The sequence below is a fragment of the Kryptolebias marmoratus genome, linkage group LG21, assembly GCF_001649575.2.
Source record: "Kryptolebias marmoratus isolate JLee-2015 linkage group LG21, ASM164957v2, whole genome shotgun sequence".
NCBI classification, from domain to species: Eukaryota; Metazoa; Chordata; class Actinopteri; order Cyprinodontiformes; family Rivulidae; genus Kryptolebias; species Kryptolebias marmoratus.
Window position 1 is genome coordinate 18,030,816 of NC_051450.1, and position 22,914 is coordinate 18,053,729.

The 22,914-nt window shown below is 37.0% G+C and overlaps 2 protein-coding genes across 4 annotated transcripts in view; both read left to right on the forward strand.

Annotated features, from left to right (window-relative positions):
• The window catches only part of neto1l (neuropilin (NRP) and tolloid (TLL)-like 1, like), a 78,824-nt gene extending 60,182 nt beyond the window's left edge, over nucleotides 1–18,642 (forward strand). Inside the window, exons 8-12 of one of the 3 annotated variants that reach the window (XM_017406265.2) lie at nucleotides 1,157–1,302; nucleotides 8,133–8,246; nucleotides 10,982–11,609; nucleotides 13,127–13,201; nucleotides 17,968–18,642. In XM_017406265.2, the coding sequence (XP_017261754.1) occupies nucleotides 1,157–1,302; nucleotides 8,133–8,246; nucleotides 10,982–11,609; nucleotides 13,127–13,187 (949 nt within the window). In that variant the 3' untranslated portion in view covers nucleotides 13,188–13,201; nucleotides 17,968–18,642. Of the gene's footprint in view, nucleotides 1–1,156; nucleotides 1,303–8,132; nucleotides 8,247–10,981; nucleotides 11,610–13,126; nucleotides 13,202–15,315; nucleotides 16,824–17,967 lie in introns of those variants that run through there. The other 2 variants (XM_017406264.3, XM_025003885.2) reach the window with 2 other exon arrangements.
• Nucleotides 18,643–19,641: 999 nt separating this feature from the next.
• On the forward strand, nucleotides 19,642–22,664 carry timm21 (translocase of inner mitochondrial membrane 21). The gene is made up of 6 exons (XM_017406448.3): nucleotides 19,642–20,135; nucleotides 20,556–20,618; nucleotides 20,706–20,803; nucleotides 20,885–20,958; nucleotides 21,085–21,190; nucleotides 21,355–22,664. The coding sequence occupies exons 1-6, from the start codon at nucleotides 19,826–19,828 to the stop codon at nucleotides 21,445–21,447; spliced, it is 744 nt and encodes a 247-aa protein (XP_017261937.1). The 5' UTR covers nucleotides 19,642–19,825; the 3' UTR covers nucleotides 21,448–22,664.
• Nucleotides 22,665–22,914: the final 250 nt, after the last annotated feature.

Consider the following 22,914-nt stretch of genomic DNA (forward strand, 5'->3'; position numbering starts at 1 on the left):
TCACAGAACCATACTTCCAAAGAGTTTAACTATTGCTTTGAGGTTAGACATTTCAGGAGCAGTTTTCTAGATGAAAGTTGAAAGCAAAGATTTTCATTTTTCATCTTATGTATGAGTCTAAATTAGATCAAGAATGGAAACTGTATCCAGCCTTTGATTAATGTGGTACATGACCCAAGTAACACCTCATCATTTCTTTTTTATGTTTTTGTACCAACTAATTAAAACATTATGGCAAGCAGTGCCTGGACGCTTGTAAACTTGAAATTTACTACATTTTCTGCACTGATTTGACCTAAAAAATGATTACATTTTCAAACAAGGCTGTTACACTCAGAATGGTTATGGCTCTTCTGTCAGCACAGCGTGTATAAGCAAAGCTGTGTGTGACAGAGCTGCAAAGAAAAAGACAAAGAGAAAGAACAAAGATACTACTTTCGAAAAAGAGGGGAAAAAACTGCTGTCCATCAGCAGATTGAAAGGACGAAAAAATTGTTTTGTGCATGTCTGGGAAGAAAATAAAAGTTTTAATGAGAACCGATATCCTTTAGTTAAAGAAAACCTTGCATGCCAGCAAGTTAAAGAATAAGATGTTTTATATATTTTGTAGGTCAAAGGCTCAGTCTTAATTCAAGATTAATTTTTTGTAAGAACCTGAAGTGAGTATTCATGTGAGGAAAGAACAGAGTTTAGGGCTAATCTCTACAAAAACATGGGCTAACTGTTTTGCAGGACTGACCAAAAGCCCTCACAGAAATGTAATGTTGCATAATTGGCATCAGATAAACAAAAAACAAGTATGGCACTTTAAATAAATTTGTTTTATTAGCTTATATTAATATGCTATAGTTTTAAGAATTGTGTGAAAAGTTCTTGAAGGTCATAATTATGAAAAAATGTTGAAAATTCTTAAAAACAGTGAAGACACTCTGCAACATGTGAAGGGAACATCTGCTAACAGAATCAGGTTTAATCTTCCGCTTTTTATCCAGCCGTGACAATAAGCCCCTGCTGCTAATAGTAAATTTTAATCTTAAATTTAAATCTAATTTTTAGAACTAACAGTAGTTATTTTCTACAGTGCTGTTTCCTTACTTGCTTCTCAGCAACTTCTTGCAAACATGATAATAAAACCAGCGATCTTGTTATGTTTTAGTTCTGTGGAAGATCTGAAGAGCAAGTTCTGCTCCACGGTGGCCAACGACATCATGCTGGTCTCCACTCTGGGAGTTGTTCGTATGTGGGCGGACGAGCTCAGCCGCAAGAGTCGGTTCCGCATCCTTTTCACGACCTATCAAGAACGTAAGACAAGACTTACAAAACACACACACACACACACAAACACACACACCTACATCCATCTAACTCTGCTGTAGTATATTGGTGACCAAGTAGAACTGGTTTTATTGGCAGTCATGAAAGGAAGACGGAGGCACAGCAGCAACATTTATGACAACTTATATCAGCAAAAGAGTAAACTCTGTTTGTTGCACTGTTTTTACACTTTAAGGGGTAGATAAAGAGAAACCATGAAGCCAGTTTTAGTGCAAGTAATGTTTCCTGTGGCTAATTGTGAATTCAACAAAAGATGGGCGATATGCCTTTGACTCTAAACTAACAGATGGGTCATAGGCATTTTACGCAACTTCTTTTGTTACACAAAAAACAAAATTAGGGCAAAGCTTAGTCTAAAAAATGGAGTGAACGACAGTGAGTCACAGAAACACACCCAGTTCCATCTTTTTGTTTCTTGCTGGCTTCATGTTAATGAAGCGGATGTAGGGGTTGTGATGATCCAGACTGGCTGTCATTCAACTGAAATAAAAAAGAACAATTAAAAACCTATTATGCCTTGGTTGAATGCATATCGCCCACTGCCTTCTATGTCAGAGTTTTAAACTAAGATCATCGTAGGTATATTAAAAAATGACACCATTATAGTCTCCTTGGTCAAACCTTGAAAATAATAATAATAATAATACAATATCACAAGATGTTGTGTGATCTATTGCTGCTTGGAATATGTGTTATGAATGACTCTTTTCTACCACCACACCAAATGTTAGCTCAGTATCTGTATAATTGATTGAGTTGTAGCTGTTTTAGGCTAAAGTTGATTACCAGTTGTGGCTGTTTTGAATTGGATCAACTCCGATTGTTAATCCATTGTAGATGTGCATCCAATGATTACTTTCTGAAAGTCTCAATAAAGGTTTCATTAAATATTTTACTAATAGACAAACAGGGATGACTCCAGCAGTTAATGCCAAAGTTTTAAGCAAATAATTTGTGAACTGTGTAATGCTTAGAATATGTGTTTGAGAGAACTCCGAGCTACTACTGCACCAAATTCCTGCTCAATATCTGTAAAACTGGCTAAATTATAGTTGTTTTTGTGTTCGCTACAGTTAATAAGCTGTGGTAGCCATCTTGAATCAGGTTGACTCCAAAAAGGTAATTTGTTGCAGATGAACACCAAATGAATACTTTCTAAAAATGTCATCATCCAGTGGTTTATGAGCTATTTTGCTAACTTCATAGATAAACGAACCCTAATGCAATATTATCGCCCAATAATAAAGTGTTGCAACATATGGACGTTTTTTTTTACATTCCAGTGGAGTTTACCATTAATGAGAAGAAGAAATAGCATAAAAACTTGAGCATGATCAAAACACACCTACAGGCTGTCTGAACTACTTCTGAATGTGTTGTTGCAATTGGACGAGCTCTTTAATCCGTATAGGCAACGGCAGCAGCAGCAGCAGGTCGTTTATGTTGTGAAGTCAGTGTCCCTTTTGTAAGACCTTTTCACCAAGCGGAGCCAGGATGTGCTGTTGCCAGGACAACGGTTCTGCCTAAGCCACTCAGGCAGTCCTCAGCCAGACCTCAGCCTTTAGAGCAGCACCCACCACAGCTCAGCAGCTCCACACCAACCCTGTCAACGGCAAACGCACAGATGAGCAAGTTCTCCAGAAAGCTAAAGCAGCGTGTAATGCAGTCCACTGTGAGCTCTTTACTTTCACAAAAATGAAAAATCAAGTTTGGCAAACAATAGTTCCAGAGTGTAAACATGCTTGCTTTGTTGGTGTCAGGTCAATAGAGTAACCCAATAAATGAGTTGATAATTTGCATCAGTACCGTAAGTTATGTTGATAACTCAAAAGAAACAATAATCAAGGCAAACACTGATTATTTAAATCAATTCTGTATATAGACTTGATATATAGTGAAAAAAAATATGGAAGTTGAATATTTTTATCTGCATGCACCATGTGACCACCATTAATGATCGTGTTTGACTCAGTTGCAGGTGTACACAGCTGGATTTGAATTCAACAATGGAGTTTTCACAATAATTGCCCTTTAGCCACCATTGATCCTGGGGGTGTTGCCAGGCTCATTTGTCTGATGTGTTACTTAAATATCTCATGAACCACTGAATGAATTTTCATGAAATTCTCAGAGACTAATCATTGGCTGTGCATCTGTAGCTCCTTTTAAGGTTGACAAAATTTAAGATGGCCACCACAGCTAACACAATGAATAAGCACACTGATGTCTATAACACTGCCAATTTTAAAGATATAGAGCTAAAATTTGATGTGATCGTGGCTGAGAGTCATCCCCAGTGCATACATTGAGAACAACACAACGTGCAACACATTTGCTTAAAACTTAACACTGGCATTGATTCTTAGAGTTGACACTGGCTGTCTGTTGGCAAAATATCTCATCAACCCTTAGACAGATTTTAAGGAAACTCTCAGAAATTAATCACTCTATGTACACCAGTAACTGATTATCTTTAAAGCTCAATCAAATTCAAGATGTTTGCCGCAGCTAATCAACCTTAGTCAACACCAAAAGGGCTTTATCTTAGTCAGATTTCTAGGAGCTTAAATTTGATGTGGTAGTAGCTGACAGTCATCCCCATAACTCATATAATTTGTATATCAACACATTTTGAATGAGATGTGCATTGTGTAATTTACAATGTTTGACCAAAACGTTTATAACTCCACCCCTTCTCATCATAAAATTATTATAGCTTTAAACTCTGGCATTAAAGTTGGCGGGTGATATGCATTTCTTCAAGGAACGCTAGACTTTAATGTTTTAAGTGGGACGAGCGGCTGCGAGACGCTCCCATGTGGAGAACATCCACATGATTACCTGTGCAGCAATCAACCCTGCTGTTACAATTTACGCTCACACACAGCCCTCCTTCACAGAACTCGAGTCTATGATTGAAAAAGGTCTAAGAAATTGAAACCTACATTTATCCAAGAAGCAATTATGTCTCAGGTGATAAATGTGCCTGAGTGACATCTCAGCTGTCAGCATTGTTTCGTCTCATCTGCAACTCGTCTCTGGGGCTGCAGATGGAAATGTGCTCTGGCTCCACTACACACATCACTTCTTGTTTCCTGCAAAGCCTCTTTGCTGTGTGTACACGGGCATTTTAGAGCAGCATAGTATGCTAATGTGTGTTAGTGCAGGGATTTTTGCTTGGTTTTTGATCAGATTAGGCCATCTGCGTGCGCTTGTTATCTCGGTGGCTGTGCGATCAAAAAGATCAAGAAGTGTGAAGAGATAGCAGTAAATTATAGCAACTGAAATCACTCAGAAATCAGAAACAGATACATGGGCAATTTGCTCCTTCTGCTTTGGTGATTTGTTTTAATTGAAGTAATTGTTGACAAGTGGGAGTTTGTAGAAACAATTAATACCTTACCTGCTGTACATGGTTCCTTAAACCCCAGTTTGGAGAAATAAAGGTTTCATTCTGAGCAGGGTCCAGACCAAAATAGATTGCTGCCATGTTAAAATAATTCCAGTTAAGAAAAATTACAGCAGTTCATGCAAATGCTACTTTATAAACTTTACATTGACATCAATTTTACATTGGACCATTATTCTATTCTATATTTGGCTGTTTTGTTCCTGCAGGAAGTGCTTTCTGGGTGGAGTTTGCATGTTCTCCCTGTTCATGAATGGGTTTGCTCCAGGTACTCCAGATTCCTCCAACAGACCAAAAACATGCATGTTAGATTAACTGGTCACTCTAAAATGTCCCTAGGTGTGAGTGAGAACTTGAATGGTTGTTTGTCTCTTTGTGTCCCTGTGATGGACTTGTGACCTGTCCAAAGTGTTCCTCGCCTCTTGCACAGTGACTGCTGAGGATAGACTAGCTCCCCGCAACATGGATGGATGGATGGATGGATGGATGGATGGATGGATGGATGGATGGATGGATGGATGGATGGATGGATGGATGGATGGATGGATGGATGGATGAATGGATGGATGGATGGATGGATGGATGGATGGATGGATGGAGTGCCAAGGCTACACTAGAAGTTCAACATCTGGCTGTTTGCAAAGATTTTTAAATTTGCGTGAACCGCAAGAAAACTTTTGAGACCAAAGTTGTTTTAAGATGGCAGCAATTCACTTTAGTCTTAACCTGAGTCAGACTCGCAGTTAGCTCGGTAGTCTGGTTTGAACTATTGTCTGTTTCTCCAAACGGAGGTCAGTCAAACAGCTTTCCTCAATGGGTAAGATATTATTTATTCATGTACCTTTCTACAAAACCTTACTTCAAAGGTTCTGAACCCTTTAAATATGAGAAAGGTAATTTTCTATGAAAACACAGGCATGTATTTATTGTATTTACTCTGAACTACCATCTAGCAACTGTTCATGATGATGAATTGTGACAGCTCAGAAAGAGATTGCATTTTAAAAAAAGAGCGCAATAACAAACGTGTCTCTGTGCGTTAAAAACAGCCAAGTGACATTTGTTCATTAAATGAATAAAATGAAATATTTTACTCAACGCATCTTAGAAATGGCACAGTTGTGGTGTTGTAATTCAAAAGCACACTACAGTAAAACGGACTAATAGGCACTTTCACATTTTAAAGAAAAACCGAAGGATAACCAGGTGCAGCACTTCACTGCAGAAGAAGCTTTTCCTTACTTTCAGAGTCAAGCTCCACCAAGACACACAAACTATTTTCATCAGTCGCTCATTTAGTTGTTAATTTATGCTTCCCCTGGGGACTGTGAGCATTTATTTCCAGGCAAAAGGGCACATTTATTACAAAATATCTTGAAATAAATTTTGCTGGAGATTAGAGTGGATTGGGCTTTTTATGTCTGGTTTGACTCTGAGGAGGGGGTTCAGAGGCAGAGCAGGAGGGTGTGGGCTCCCTCTGGAGGCTGTGGACTGAAACAACCTGTCACTGCTTTGTCACAAAATATGCTCTGTATTGGGGGGGGTTCTTTGAAAATGCAGTGTGAATGCTGAGCAATGAATGGCTTAGCTGGAATATGCTGAAGAGCATATAACTGAGTTGTTAAATCTAAAAGAAGCAGAGCACTAGCAAAAAAAAAAATAATAAGGTACAAAAAACTAGCTAAAAGCTAAATGCAGCAAAGGGCTGGTTAAAAGCCAAAAGTAGCTAAAGGGTAGCTAAAGCTAAAAGAAGCAAAATACTAACTAATGTAGCCAAATGTAACAAAATACTTTCTAAAAGTTAAAAGTATCATAATAAAACAAATGTTTTTGAAGGAACTGGAAAGATCTCAACATATTTCTATTACAGAAATATTTGCAAGTAAAATTAAATGTTTTGAAGAATTAAAAGTAGAAAAAGTCAAGTTAAAGCACTGAATGAGTTGCCTACTTTTGATATATGATCAGATAAAAATAGCCTAAAGTATGCATAAGTGAGCCGATTGCAAAGAAATATACAAAAACAAAACAAAACAGAAAAGCAAGGATGCAAGTACAGAATCAACATTCACTCAGTTACAAAGAAAATTAAAGGTAGATTTTTAAATTAAACATCAAGAACCAGTTTTACTCAGGAAAGGATGATAAGGTCCAGGCAGGATAAGAGATACAGATAAGTCACTTTAATTTGGTGTGTTATTATTCACTTGGGATGAGAGTAGGAATAAAAACAGCCATACATCACAGCAGTAACACTGTCAGAGAGTCCCCAGCTCTGCCAAGCTCCTTCAGTGCCGCTGACAGGGTTGTGTGTGAGTGGGGAGTAAATAAAAGATAAAGAGAGACAATGAGAGATGAGGAAGGACGTCTCGAACAGATGACCAAACACTCATCCATTACGGTCACATTCAAGAATGTAAAGTGATCTCTGAAACACTTCGAACCTGCAAACAACCACAGAATCTCATTCGCTGTTGATAATACAATAATGCCGTTTTATTACCATTATACAACACGGAGGTACATTACCTTTACTGTCCTAGTTCTGTTGGATGCAGCAACTTTGTTGTCCAAACTTTATTTATTTGGAATAATAAAACAATAAGATATTTTTATGCATTTAGTTTGGCTCTTTTACTGGAGTACTACAAAACCTTTGCTTCTAGCTGAGTGTTACAGTGTGTTATTGTTTCTTCTTTAAAGCAAAACCTTTTTGATATTACCAACATTGTTATTATTAATATTTTTATTATATCTATAAATAAACAGGTTCCCCCAAGGAATAATACAACGATATAAGTGAATAAACACAAAATAAAAAACTCACAAAATAAGAAAATTATAATATTTTTTTACTCAACACTCAGAAAAACTTGTTAAATGAACATGAAAAATGTTGTAAGTTTTTCCAGACATAATTCTTCACTGCTATTGGCCGTTAGAAGCAACCAAATAAATAACTTTTGAAATTTACAGCAAAGGTTTTAAGTTATTTTTTTTGTGCCAATGATTGTGAAACACTGAAAACACGTTCACATACAATACAGAGTCCAAAGAAATCCTTCGTTCCTTCTAGTTTTCTCCGCAAATGTTTAAAGATGAGGATGAAGATGAAAATTCATGAAGAACAGATGGGTGCAGAGGAAACATGTCTGATCTGAGTAATGCCAGTCCAAATTTATTTCTCAAATCCTGGTGCCTCTCCTCAGCTGTACTTCAAATACAAACTTGAGTCATAGCAAATATAAATGTCCCTTAGATTTGCTTTTGTTCAATTTGGGAAATAATTTTAACCAGTATCTCAGCTCTGTTTGTTTTCTTTAGCAAATCTAGGTAAATGTTTCAGTTTGGGAAAAGATTTCTGTAACTCTTCTGTTTTTCTTTTCAGCTCCATGTGATGCCGATGCCTTCTTTTGTCACAGTAACATGTGCATAAACTACACACTGGTGTGTAACGGCATGCAGAACTGTGTCTACCCCTGGGATGAGAACCAATGTAAAGGTAAGATGTTCGGCTTTTTATTGGTGTCATTTTAAAAAAACTATTTCATCCCTGTTCAGCATAAACTATTTGAAGTCCTACTTTTAAAAAACATGAAGAAGTCAGCATTTCTGCAAATTATACTGGTCTACAGCAGTGGTTCCCAAACTTTTCGGCTTCTCCTCAGGGCTTAAGGTGATAGGGCCTTTTGGCCCAGGGCTAGGGTTAGGGTCTCCTCGGGGTTGAAGGTGATAGGGCCTTTTGGCCCAGGGCTAGGGTTAGGGTCTCCTCAGGGTTGAAGGGGTTAGGGTCGTTTGGCCCAGGGCTAGGGTTAGGGTCTCCTCAGGGTTTAAGGTGATAGGGCCTTTTGGCCCTGGGCTAGGGTTAGGGTCTTCTCAGGGTTGAAGGGGTTAGGACCTTTTGTCCCTGGGCTAGGGTCTCCTCAGGGTTGAAGGGGTTAGGGCTGTTTGGCCCAGGGCTAGTGTTAGGTTCTCCTCAGGGTTTAAGGCAGGGTTTCCTTACCTGTATTTATTCCTCTCATCATAGACAACAAGTCCTGTGAATATGGAAACATTTGTTTTTTATTTGCAAAAGTTACAAGGGGGGAACCAAATATTTCAGCCGTCTGAAATGAAATAACAACTCCTTACCTGTGTTTATTCCTCTGTATTATGATATTATTAGCACATTTTATTTTTAAAAGAATGATGTTTTTTTGTTTTTTTAATGAGAAATATTTGCCCCTCTAAACAATTCTGTTAATAGATAAGTCATTATTTACGGAGAGGCAGGGGAAACCGTATCTGATGGGGGAACGGGGCTCGACGTAACAGCAGCAACTCAAGCACATTGCTGCACTCTATATGTCAAGAGGACAAAAAACACCTTTTCTGTTCAAATTTCAGCCAGCCACTATGCCTGGTGGACAAAATTTTTAATTTCCACCCCTGCTCACTTGTAGGCATGTTTTGCTTTGCCATCTTTTTATTTTCCTGTTTATTCAGGTTCATTTGTTTAACCTCATTTACATCTTAACCTAGATGTATGACTTTATGTTATTACTATGTTTTGATAAAGTAAATTTATTAACATCCTCAGCAGTTCAGAGTTACACTTTGTTCTAAAATATAGTAGCAGTGGACCCATATATTGATCCTCTTTGGCAACATTTAATACTGTTCAGAGATTTGTCCATTAAGTTTGTCCATTAATCAACAGGGCTGTAATAGTACACAAAAATCATGTTTTGATACATACATCAGTTTTGAAGTGAAGGTTCATCAATGAATCATTCCTCATTCAGACTAAGGCACCTCTCCCTTGGACAAAGTAAGTTTGAATTATGCAGAATAAACAAAGCCATGTTTCTCAGTGGATAAGCGGAAGATAATGGATGGATGGATGGATGTTTCTCAGTTAGTGACTCTGTCTTCCTGCGCAAGACCCACATTTGTCCTCATTAGTGGTAAAATGTCACGTTTTATTCTCTTCTTCTTTACACGTGTAAATGTAAGCATTTACTGTCACAGAGGCCCAATGCGCCGCGCTACGACTTCACCTGGCATTTAAATGTCAAAGATCTGACTACAGATTAGTATTCTACGCACTGTTTGTCTGAGCTACTCTTTGTTGATTCCAGTCATGATAACTAGACCATAGCTGTGATCACATCTGACCTTTTTTTTCTAACTGTGTGAGAGCAGGTGGAAGCCTGTGGTCTTATCTGGTGCATGATAAGGTCCGTTTGCTATGAGCCAATTTCACTCACTGGCCACTGTTGCTAATTTCTTCTGCTGTATTTTTATGTTACTACCTCTAACCATTTGCAAAGCTCAGCTGTCTTCTCTAATAGTAGGTGACTTGTTTTATTTAAACAAAGATTGACAAAATGGGCTTTTTTCCCCTGGCGAGTAGCTGTTGATTTTTCCAGCTAGCAGATAACACCATAAGTGCTGTAGCTTTATCTGAGCCATTCCTGTGTTCTCAAGGTCTTTTTGAGTTTCCCCTCAATGTTATGTATCAATATGGGAACTAGAAACCCTGGGAACATATAACTCTTACCCTGACAACATACAAATGAGGAATCTTTATAGCAGGGGTCTTCAATTCTGGTCCTGGAGGGCCACTGTCCTACATGTGTTACATGTTTCCCTGCTCCAACACACCTGATTCAGTGGTTAAATTACCTCTTCATGTTCTGCAGAAGCCTGTTAATCAGCCATTGATTCAAATCAGGTGTGTTGGAGCAGAGAAACAAGTAAAACATGCAGGATGGTGGCCTTCAAGGACCAGGACCAACTTCGACTTTGAACAAAATCTCTGCAAGGCAGAGACCGAAACAGTTTGTTTACAACCAGAATGGACAACAAACACTCAGGCTTTTACATGGCTTCAGGTGTTACTTCACAGATTTATTTTATTTTTTTAATGTAGAAACAGGGTGCCTCCCATGCCTGCAAAAAATGTTTGTAAGCTGTGAAGCTATGACTGGACCGTGGATACAATTTTCAACCCTAGTTCTGTTGTATTGTAAAATGCATCTTCATAAAGTCTGTATCTCACCAGGCTATGACTGCTGCAACTATTTGGAAGCACAAAATTGTGAGAAAATACTCAAATTGACACATTTGCATATGTTGCACAAACCCCCAGTGAAATTTGGGCCAAAGTTTGCTGGAAGTACACTTAGTTCTTGCACTACTGTTGACATTGCGACATTCTCGTGACATGTCTTGTGTTTCTCTACCTCCCCACAGAGAAAACCAACACCAAATTCCTGGACAACCTGAACTCCACAAACGGGGCCATAATTGGCGTCACCTGCTGCATTGTCTTCATCCTCCTCATCATCTCAGTGATTGTTCAGATAAAACAGCCTCGTAAGAAGTACATCTTGCGGCGTGAAGACTTTGACCCCACCATGTTTCAGGAGGTCTTTGAGCCCCCCCACTATGAGCTGTGTACGTTACGGAGTGCCGCTGCGCCGACGGCAGCCTCGGCGGATTTAGTCGACTTGGCAGAAGACTTTGAGAACTACCACGCCCTTCGCAGGGCGTCCTCTCGCTGCATCCACGATCACCACTGTGGCTCCACCTCGAATCCCGGCTCCGCTCACATATCCCAGCTGTCACTCAGCGGAAGGGGCAGCCGTAGCAACTTGAGCGCCCGGGACACCGGGGCCGCCACACTGCTCACGGACCTCCCCCAGCCGCCCATGTCAGTGCGGCCCCTGCTGCCGAACGCGGGAAACCGCAGGAGCATCTTAGTCATGAAGCACAGCTACTCACAGGAGGCCGCGGACAATGGGTGCGACCTGGACGACGACCTGGAAGAAGTTCCCACCACCAGCCACCGACTGTCACGGCACGAAAAGGCGGTACAGCGGTCAGTATCTATAGATTTCTGATGAGGGAACAAGAGCTGCTCTGTAGTTTCCTGTGAGAATGTTTGAAACTGTGCAAGAGATGGTTAGTTTCATTTTTTGTCTTCTTTTTATTTTTTTGTTCTTGCTCTTCCTCTCATTCTTTATTTATTTATTTATTTATTATAGTTATAACTTTCATTTTTGAGTTGACCTCTCTCATTGCTCCCTTTTTCCATTGTCTCAAATTCTTACTAAAGGCCAACATAACAGATGAATACAGTTTTGTTTCTTTATGCATTCTCATCTTTGATAAAGCAGCCCATTTAGATCTTTCAAATGATCATTTATATTCACTGAATTTATTTAAATTCTTCTGTGCTTCGAGGTTTGTCACAGTTGCAAACCTTTTGTACAAATGTTTAAATGGTCCAGTTTTTGACCATAAGGGCTTGAATTGGTGTCTCATATAAATAGCTAAAATGCAAATCATAAATTCTATACAAACAAGTTTAATGTTTTGATTTTAATAAGAATTTTAATTACAAAAACAGGCATTTTATTGTTGACTTGCACTTTGATATTTTAAAACCAACTGTGTATGTTTACAAACATACTATGTGAAGAGTATTAAAGGTACTTATTGCAAAGTATGAAGTCAAACATAAAAAATGTTAACCTGAACTCTACCAAGTGATGCTATTTGAAAGAGTTTACCCGAATAGATTTACACATATACTGATGTGCAGTTCTGAAATGCTGGTCCACACTCAATGTAAACAAAACACTCAGCTGAATCCACCAAAAACCCCACCGATGTGATGGACATTAGGTCAAAGTCTGTGCAGGCAAACAAATATGTTGGAATCAGACAAGAAAATAGTCTCAGAAAAGACATTTAGGTGGCAATGTAAGAGTGAATCTGCTGCTGAAAAGAGAAAGATTGAGTTAAGAATAAATATCAGGGTTCAGTGGAGCTCCATAGAAACAGAGCTCAGCATTCAAACACGCAGGTAAGGTTTATCATTTGAGCAATTCTCTGTCACTTCAGCTCTTTCTGTATGTAAACAAGGCATGTGGGAGCTGGCATCTGATTACAATGCCCGTTAATGAGGACATATTAACCGACTTGTCCAGGGTTTATCCCGTCTCTCACACAGTCATCCCTTGAGTTAGGCAAAAACAGAAAATGGATGGGTGGACACATTAACCATCAATATGAGAAAATATTGTCCAGATTAAATTTCTTACTTCATGTTTTTTTTATTTTATCTTTTTTTTTTCGTCTGGTCTTCGTGATTTTGCAATAAGTACCTGTAACAGAATACTTTTTAAATAAGAAAATACTTAAAATGCAATTCTTTTCTGCATGCACTTTCTTTAAGCTCCTTCCTGTTTGACTTACTACACGTCTGCATGCAAGTCTCCTGAAGGCTAAACCACTAATGAAGTTTCTTGTTTTCATGGAGCATTTTATGCAATCTGACCTCTCTATTGCACAAGAAGTTTGATATTAAATGAAAGAGCCATGACATTTCAGGTTCTGCCTCATTGGCTCTTTGAGCAAACATGAATCAGAGTACAACACAACTAGGGTCTAGGAGACAATCTCAAGGTAAGCCTGCTTATCTAACATTCAACATCTTTAAGTGTTGTCGTGCAGTCATCATTTGCTCAGTCAGTACATATTTTTATGGGGTTCTTTTTATTTTCTGTGACTTTTGCATGAGCTTAAGTTTTATTTGTTTTTGTATTTTATTTTTTTCCACATTCATTTTCACCCAGATGGTCTCCTTGCTTGCAGCCATCTTACTTTCTCAGTGAGTTTAAAGTCTTTGTGATGCTCACTGTATGTCCTGTTCCCTTGAAGGCATACATTTTACTCGCTGATAGAAATTAGCATGAACTTCGTCAAGCATTTTAGTTGAAGTTGGTATCAGTTTACATGGTTCTCTCTTCTCCCAGTTGAACTACAAATCATTCTATAAACACTCGGCTGAACTTCCAGTTACTGTCATGGAAAAAGAAATATGGAAACTTCTTTTTCCTAAAAATAGATTACAGTTTGTTTTCTTATTTGTGTTTACCTTTGATTCTTGGGTCCCTGAGTTTCAGTTTCAGTTCAAATATAGTTCATATTTTATATATTTAAAAAAAAAAAAAAAAGTATTTCAGTGCAAGAAGGTAGATTGCTGCTGAGGCTGCAGCTCCCCCTGGTGGGGGTTAACGGACATAGCAACAGAAACTAGAAACTCGAAAATTAATAAATTGTGTTAAAATTGAAAGCCTAGCATTCTTTGCAACCCAAAGTGTAAACCAAGGATCTTGCATGACCTGTTAGACCTCTGAGTATGTGTTAAGGATGACTCTCAGCTACTACCACCACATTTTAGCTCAACATCTGGAAAAATTTACTGCGTTAGAGACATTTTTGTGTTAGCTAAGGTTATTAAGCTGTGGCAGCCAACTTGAGTAGGTTTAAAAAAAAATTAATCAGCTGTAAATAAATATTCAGTGATTAAATATTTAGTGTTTTGGTAAAATCTGTCAAATGGTTCATGACATATTTTGCTAACAGACAGATAAACAAACAAACACAGACAATTACATTATCACCAAACTATAGTTACTGCTATGTTTTACATTAATTGTTAAGTTTATGTAGACATTTTTTAATTTGCTAAATAAAAAATTTGACATTAATATTGAGTGATCAATCATAAAAAGGACCACTAAAATAAAAAGTTAACATTAAAAAAAAAAATTGACAGTTACTATTTTCTCTATCTTGTTTTATAATAAATTAAGTGAAACAATTTTGTTTATTTCTAATGACTTTATAGTTATATTTATTGTTTTATTTTATAAATATAAATTCACTGAAAATGTTTTTTTTTTGGAACAAAATTATTTATATTAATAATATGATCATTAGGAAAACATATATTAGAAACAACAGTTATGTGTGTGTATATATTAAATCGGTCTTAAAGCATCATAAATAAGCAGCACAAGTTTCAATCCTAAATTTTTCAGATGTAGAAATTAGAAAATCTAAAGAAATGAAAAATTCCAAAGTTTAATTTAGACACTTGAGCTTATAAAAGAAAATATTTTGAGTTGAGCTTTAAAAAGAGCAGTTTTTCCAGACAAATCCATGACATGAACTGGGAGGTTTAAATTTGTAAAAAGTGACCAAACAATTTATATTACAATCAATTAATATAAAACACAACGAGTCAACATGGAAGCACATCCAGTAAGTGAAAGCAGACACAACCTTTTTCATTAAATTGCACAGAACCTTTTCCTGCACACAGTTAAGGAATCACTGAGCTCACGGTTTTATTTGCTCACACAGAAATCTTTGCACGACTCGTGTCAGTTGTAGTTTATGACTTTTATGATTTAAGCATATTATTTTTGCTTGTGTGTAACGTTTTTTTGTGCAAATGCTCTTCCAGGGTGCTTTCATGAAGTTGCTGAAACCATCAAAAGTAAAATGCATTCAGTCGTGTTGAACTTGTAAATAAAGTTTTCATTTAGTGTGTTCTGAACGGAGCCATAAAGCCGCAGCTTCATGTGCGCATTTAACAGAGTTGTCACAATAACTGCTGCCCATTGTCTCGTGTTCTAGTGTGGAAAATGTGCTGGTCTGATCTGTGTGTGTGTGTGTGTGTGTGTGTCTGCTTATGTTCTACAATATGTTGCATTGTCTCCATCATGTAGACTTCTTGAGAATAGAGCTATCCCGGATCAGAGCGAACGGGCGTCAGTGAAAAAGCGGAGCGGAGGTTTACACCAGCACGGTGCTGCTGATGAGGGGACGCTTTGATCAGAGTGTTTTCACGTGCAGAGACGGACACAAAGGATGAAAAAAACTTCTTTTTTTTTCCCAAATCAGTCACCTCTGTTCCTTACACAGCCAATCCCGATGCTTAAATAAGGAACAGAAGAAGAAACACATCTGTCATTGTCTTAAATTCTTTTCTAATAACAAAGCCAGCGTGACTGAACTTCTTTCAAGTTCTTTTACGAGCATGTACAGTAGGTTTTAAAAATTAAGCATACATGTTATGATTTTAAAGGGACATTCTAAATGCTTGCAGTTCGGCAAATCTGGAATGACATGTTTTAGTACAATTTGGACTTAAACCCAAACTAGTGTGATTGAATTCAATGCTGCTGAAACGAGCAAAAGCATTTTAACTTGGATAACAAACTGAGGCAGAGATGTATGGCTTCTGCATGTTTCTTTTATATCCAAACAAAGCAATAATAAAACCGGTATTAAATTAGGAAGGTAAAACTATGAATTCATCAGTACTACATAGCTCAGATCTTTTGAAGTAAGTTTAGTGGAAAGGTTATTAATAATAAACATCTTACCTGTTCTTAGCTTTCTGAATGGCCTCAGTTTGACCAAAACGCTGTCCACAACAGGTAAGATATTAGTTGTTCATAACCTCTCCACAGAATATCTGAACTCTCGCTTTAGGATAAGATTTAAAAAGCATATGTCACATATTACACAATAACATCAACCAACTATATTCACAACACATTAATTCAAGTTAATCCCCTCGGAATATGGTGACTAACTCTTGACAGGCATTTTTATTTTGGAGAGAAAGTATTTGCTTTTTTTGGTCAGCTTTAAGTCTGACTAACTTCTCTTTTACTGTAGAAGCTCTTTGTATTGAAACAGACTTTTATACTAGGAAAAAAAATGAAGATATGGCAGTTTTTACATTGTTCAATTTACCTTTCAGGGCTGATTTTACTGTTGCTTTTTTAAAAAATAAATAATATTGATGCTTTATCTTTTCATTTAAATGTACTTTTTATGGTCCCACTACCGCACGTTCATTTAGCGTGTTCTTGAGGCGCACGCCGTCTATTTTTTTACAACCTCGGTAGGTTTGTATTCGTTGGGACTTCAAAGTGTCAAAGGAAATCTGAAAAGAAAAAAAAACAACAGTTCCTGAAATATTCTGATCAATTAAGGCACCTGATTGATCCGGTAAATGTCTTTGTGTTTGCCCTGATGAGATTGAAGCCATGCACACATATGCAAAAAAAAAACAAAAACAACCTTTTCCACTTCTAAGATTTTCTATATCACAACATAATAAAACTTTATCTTTATCTTAAAAAATCTTTTATTATGTCCTGATACATAAAACCTTAGAATTGAAAAAGGCTGTAGTTTCATTTAAATGTGACTGTATATTTCCAAAGAAAAGTCTTGTGCTTGAGCTTACCATAATGCTTTTGTAAGAAAAATTAAGAAAAATAAAAAATAAAGCCATAAAATAAATGAAACATTAGGATAAAAAAAAATTTTTTATTTAAAATTACTTGTATTTAAGCATTTAGGATTCATAAAAATGTTTGGTCATCATTAAAGTAACATTTACACAACCTGACTTCAGTAAAACTATATTACATAACCACTAAGAAGGCAAGCTGCAAAAACTGAATGAACTCTTGAATGTAGCTCTTTTTAGCAGCTTTTTGAGACTTATTAAATGGTTGAACTTGAGTTCAGTCAGATGATGTATATATTTGCTGTCAGGTGACGATCCCGCCACATTTTGTCAGTAATGAATGCAAAAAAGCACAACGAAATGCAACATCAACACAAATCACGCCCTCCTGTGTGTCTTTTTTTCTTCGTGTTGTCTCGATATGTACTTTGTTATTATTGTGGCAATTTGATTTGCTTTGCCATCAACACTATGTAAGGTTTTTTTTTTCTGTTTTCATTGTTATGTACTGTATGTATTTACATTCACTTTTTTTTCCATATGCATAGTCATATGCACATATTCCTGCAAAATACTAAATAAAACTTTTTTTGTTTGTTTCTTTCTGTACCTACGTTGTTGGCTTTTTTTGTGTGTGCCGTCTCTATTTATGGTTTATCGCTTACAGAAACCTTTTTAAAGACAATATATCCAGCACATGAGCTGATTTATTTTCTCAGCCCTCGACTCTTAAACTCTCATACAGCCGTGGGAACATATTTCAGTCGAGCTGAGAGCATGTGTGTGTGCTGGTTTTTAGATCAGATTTACATCAAAATATGAGTGGAATTCAAACACGTGATAGCGCTAATTAAACCTGTTTCATCCATTTTTTTTATTATTATTATCATTTTTAAACTGTTGCATTTGATCACGCATTTCCTCTGGCATCTACCAGGGGGTGCTGCAGCCCCTTCGGCACCCCCACTTTTCATGGCACAAACAGCAGATCTAACGCGGAGGCAGAAACGCCTCTAATTGAGTAAATCTGCATCAGATCAGTCACACGCAGCGCAGGAGGATGATGAGAGATGTGCAGACTTTTAGTAATAGTGTTTTTATTTCTCTGCAGATACATCAGACAGATGCATCACTCCGCTGCATCTTGCCAAGTTTGACAGCATTTGGAGCTAAGGTTTCTCTCCTGTGTGCGTCCTGAGTGAACTGTTGTCCTGAGTAACTTTACTCACGTAGAGTGTTGTGTTTTTAACTTTCTGATAAGGTTTCTCTTCTATGCCTTGGACGATGAAGGTGCATTTTGTGCTGCTCCACACCTGGCTGGGGTGGACAGCCACCTGAGCGGTTGATTCTCTCAGACAGAGGACTAAAAGTTTGGCTCTTTTGAAAAGTATAGTACCTTTAATGTAAAAATGCTGATAGACGGTGAAAAAGATTCAGGTTTTTAAAACATTTTCATCCTAAACACGCAGTTTATCTCTCATGTTTTCTACTCTGATGTCATGTTATTTCAGTGGCGACTGAGGTTATTTTTTATGGCAAAACAAATGATGGAATAAAATGTTTGAAATAAAATTCAATTAAACTTCAAAACCTGTGAGAATAACTAACAAACCTTTTAGATTCACACTTTTATTGATCTGTTTTGATCTCATTGTCACAGTTCATTCCATTCAGGACATATTTTTTTCTTTACTGTTAGCTTTTTGAGTCCATTATAGTATTAATTTTGTATCATGAGAATAAAATGCTGGATCGAATGTTTTCAATAAACTAATGTTTTCTGATACTGATGACTCATTTTGTTCACCTAAAGACAAAATATCCAATATATTCAATTCCAGGTCCATTTATAACTCTGACAAATCTGATTTTAAACACTTTAAACAAGTCACACATCTGCACACATGTGAACAGCAGGCAGTCCAAATCGTAGATATGAAGCTTTTACTTGAGTTGATTTAGTCGGAGGACTTCTCTCAAAGCTGTAATCTGATTTAATTCAGAGGGATTTACTCCTGCTGCTTTCCATCATTCATATTGTCTCACTTCACTTTCAGTTTGCTTTCACTGCTGTCAGTGAGCTTAATGTTTAGGTTTTCTGAAACAATCATGAGTTTGGGGGCAGAGATAATGTTCAGTCTGAAAACTATAACTCCGCTACGGTGTTTATATAATAGTCAGTGATAGTGGGCGAAAGACAAATGAAACCAACAGAACTTTGTATGTTTATGATAGTTTGTCTGCACCTTTAATCAACAGGTTAGATAATATGTTGCATTAAAGCCTGATTAAATGTATATTTTATGTCTTGTATAGAATGTTAGCGCTGATCCTTTTGATTTCAGCTTCTTGGGTTTTTCTTTTACATTACACTAAGCATGGCATCCAGAAATAACATATTAAATTGTTCCTAATAATTTTTTTTTGTCATAGATGTTACAACAACTTAAAACTAGTAGTCATAAATGGGCAAAAAACAGTAAAATGGTCTTTGGAGGCTGTTTGTGTTGTGCTTATTTGACTCGTTACCAGCTATAGCCTCTGCAGCTAATATTTTATAGTTCAGAAACTGAAACGTTTAGGAATTGTTGCTTGAAAGAACCTCCCTGAAAGATCTTTACGGCCTTTTAATGCTATTTGTCAAAAAGATAAAGACAAATGATTGATTTATGATGAGTGATTTGGTCATCTGCTGGTCTGTGGTTGTCGTTACACCCTCCAGTCCACTAGGTGGCGGTACAGGCACGCTGTACCTCTAATAAACCAAACGAAGAAGAATAGAAACATACGTCAAAATCATGCGACTTGACGCCTGTGTTTATTTGACACTGCACTACAAATCTTTGAGTAGTTTAATGTTTGAAGTTGTGCGTTAATGGTTTGTTAAAGTAACATTTAAATAATTTTACGCTACAGTAGGCCAGCAGGTGTAGCTTTCATACGATTTCCGCTTCTTGCTGACCGTAACGATGGCTTATATTAACATTTTGAAAACCCTGCTGCACCGAAATCTGAAACACACGCAGCTCTTCGAGCAGAAATGCCATTTCGCGCAGGTCGGCGTGCTCGTCCATGTGCGCAGGACACTGTCCACGTCGCCGGGACTGGTCCTCTGGAGGACGGAGAGTCCTCCTGCTCTGAGGTGTCTCCCCGCGGCTCGCAGCCAGCGGGCTGTTTGTCTCCACTGTTCGGCCAGAAACCGGAGCAGCCCGGAGGAGAGAGACAGGGCGGTTTCCAGGTATCAGAGCCGGAGCCCCAAACCTTCAGCTGCACGGAAAGGTGTGCAGAAATCCCTTTATCCTGACAGTGATTTTTATTAAGGAATTAAAGGCCTCCTTTGTTTTCAAAATGTAGATCAGAGACCACATTGTCAACATTAGTGAATATGTTCTGAAGCTTTTTTTATCAGTTTGCTTCCAACCACTGAATTTGTAATTTTCTCTCTGTGATAGGGCCATTCCTTTACAAATTGGTTTGTCTTTTTATTCTTTGCTAGTCAGTTGGAATAATGGGAATATGCATAATCATAAACAGGACCCAGAATTTTATTTGTAAACTAGTGTGCTTCCTTTTTGAGCCGTAACATACTTTACATACTTTTACAGGCTAAGTGTGCCTTTCTTAGCATTTTATAAACACAACTTATTGCTTATTGACAAATAAACCTGAACTAAAACGCTCTTGATGACTGTCTTCCAGTGAAAGAAGCTGGTAGAGACTTCACCTACTTGATAGTTGTGCTCATCGGGCTGGGAGTGACAGGTGAAAGCAACAGCAGGAGTCCAGAAATCCCAACCCCAATCGCAGCATCTGTTTTTAATCATACAACTGTGTCTGTTTGTGTTTTAGGTGGCCTGTTGTATGTGGTTTTTCAGGAGCTGTTTTCCTCCAAAAGCCCGAACAAAGTTTACGGAAGAGCCTATGACAAAGTCCGATCACACCCAGAGGTGAGACTGAGACCGTGACGGCACCTCGGCTCAGACACAGAAACTGCGTAATGCTGCATTGCTTTTCAATTCAAAATGCAGGTGATTGGTGCATTTGGCGAACCAATCAAGTGCTTCGGGGAAACTACCCGTCGAGGAAGGAGGCAGCATATTAGGTGGGGGTTACCTGTTAACAGATTTAATTTTGCTTATAAACAAATTATGCCGGTCATAAGTTAATATCTGTGTGGTCATTTTGTTGTGGCGTTATTCAAGATTTTAAAATCTGCTGTCCTTCTCAGTCATGTAGAGTACATGAAGGATGGACTGAAGCACATGAGACTGAAGTTTTACATCGAGGGCTTGGAGCCAGGCCTGAAGGGAATCGTACATTCAGAGTCAAAGGAGGTTTGCTCTTTTCTGATCCAAACAGCATTAAAGAAACGTGACACATCTATATCCTAGTATACAGCAAATCTAAGTGATTGCTCACAAAAAAACTGAGATTACTTGCAAAGAGGAAAGGACAAAAAAAAAAGTTATTAATTTTCTGTTCTGTTGTTTCTTTACAGAACCCTGAAACTGGAAAATATGAGTTTCGTTATATATTTGTGGACGTAGACACCTATCCCAGACAGACCATTATTATTGAAGACAACAGATGAGTGCTGCCAGAATTAACACTTTTAAAAGGAAAATAATATCTAGCTGAAATTTAAACTTTGTTTTTATTAAATCCAAACAGCTGTGGTTAATTTAAAGAATCTAACACGGCAAAGTAGTGTTTAACATGCTCAACAGTCTCTGCCACTTCTTTCAGTGGATTATTTGACACTTGTGTGCTAATATTTGATGTTATACAAATGTGCTGTAAAGGGTTTTTTGTAATTATAATAAAAATGTGATTTTTATGTCTTATGCTCAGGAACAAACCTACAACAAAAAAAAAACAACTTCAGTGTTTTCCTTTTTTTCTGAAAGTCTTTCCTTCAAACTTTTATTGATCCTTCTGCTTTACAGAATTTGATTTTCATGATTCTGTAATTTCAATAAGCTTTGTCATTTTAGAAACTTGTTACAGAATTATCAGAAACTATTAGGTTCTTCCAATATTACTTTAGGCTTTTATTCTAACGCAGACAGTAGTTTTCCAGACTGACCACAAGATGGGGGCAAAGAGTTAAATCCAAAATTTCTTCAATGTTTTTTTATTTAACTTTTTTTGTTTCTCCATTCTCATTCAAAAATAGGTTATTTTGTTTTGAATGTTTTTTTAAATCTAAAACTAACAAACCAGCTTTTTATTTCAACATAAAATCTGATTAAATTCAAGTATTATTATTTATAAACTATTGTTTACAGAAAATAAAAGATTGGTCATGTGCACCAAAGTGCTTATGTTATTGCCAAAATATCTTTTTCTTCTCTTTAAAAATCTTATGTCAGTGGAATTAACTTTGTTTGCGTTTCCAATTGTTATATTCAGACTATTTTTACAGAAAATACTGCTAGCAACAACCTGAAAATACAGTATGTTATGTATTTTCTATTGTTTTTTTGTTTTTTTTAATTGCTGCTGTTTTCTAATCCAGTTTTAATGTCATGATTTACCGAACTAGAAACCAGAAAATAAAAACTTAATTAATATTCAATAAGAAGAAGAACAGGTGTTTTTTATTTAGATCATTCATATTTTTGTATTTTGTTGTTTCTTAGCTATAATTTAAAGCTGTAATCCTTGACAGTTTAATTGTATTTTTTTTATTTTAGTTTATAAAGTATGATTAAAATTTCCCTAATACACAAGAATGATTATTGACCAACACTGTTTGTATAATACTTATAAGGCTTTAAAATAAAATTTTCCCACTTTTTTTCCTAATTGAGTTCTGCAACGTTCAAGGACCCTCAGAAATATTGGAATTCGTAATGTGTTTCATCTTAAATACAATTTTTATTATAGTAAGTTAGTTATAGTAAGTCTTACAGAGCCCCGTTAAGGCCATGTTGGAAAAAAGTAATAGTTTATTTAATGTATAGTTACCTCGCCATAATTATGTTGTTTCTGTGTTAGTTTACAAACAGAATATGAGATCAGACACATTAAGGAGCCAGTTACCCATGGAGAGATT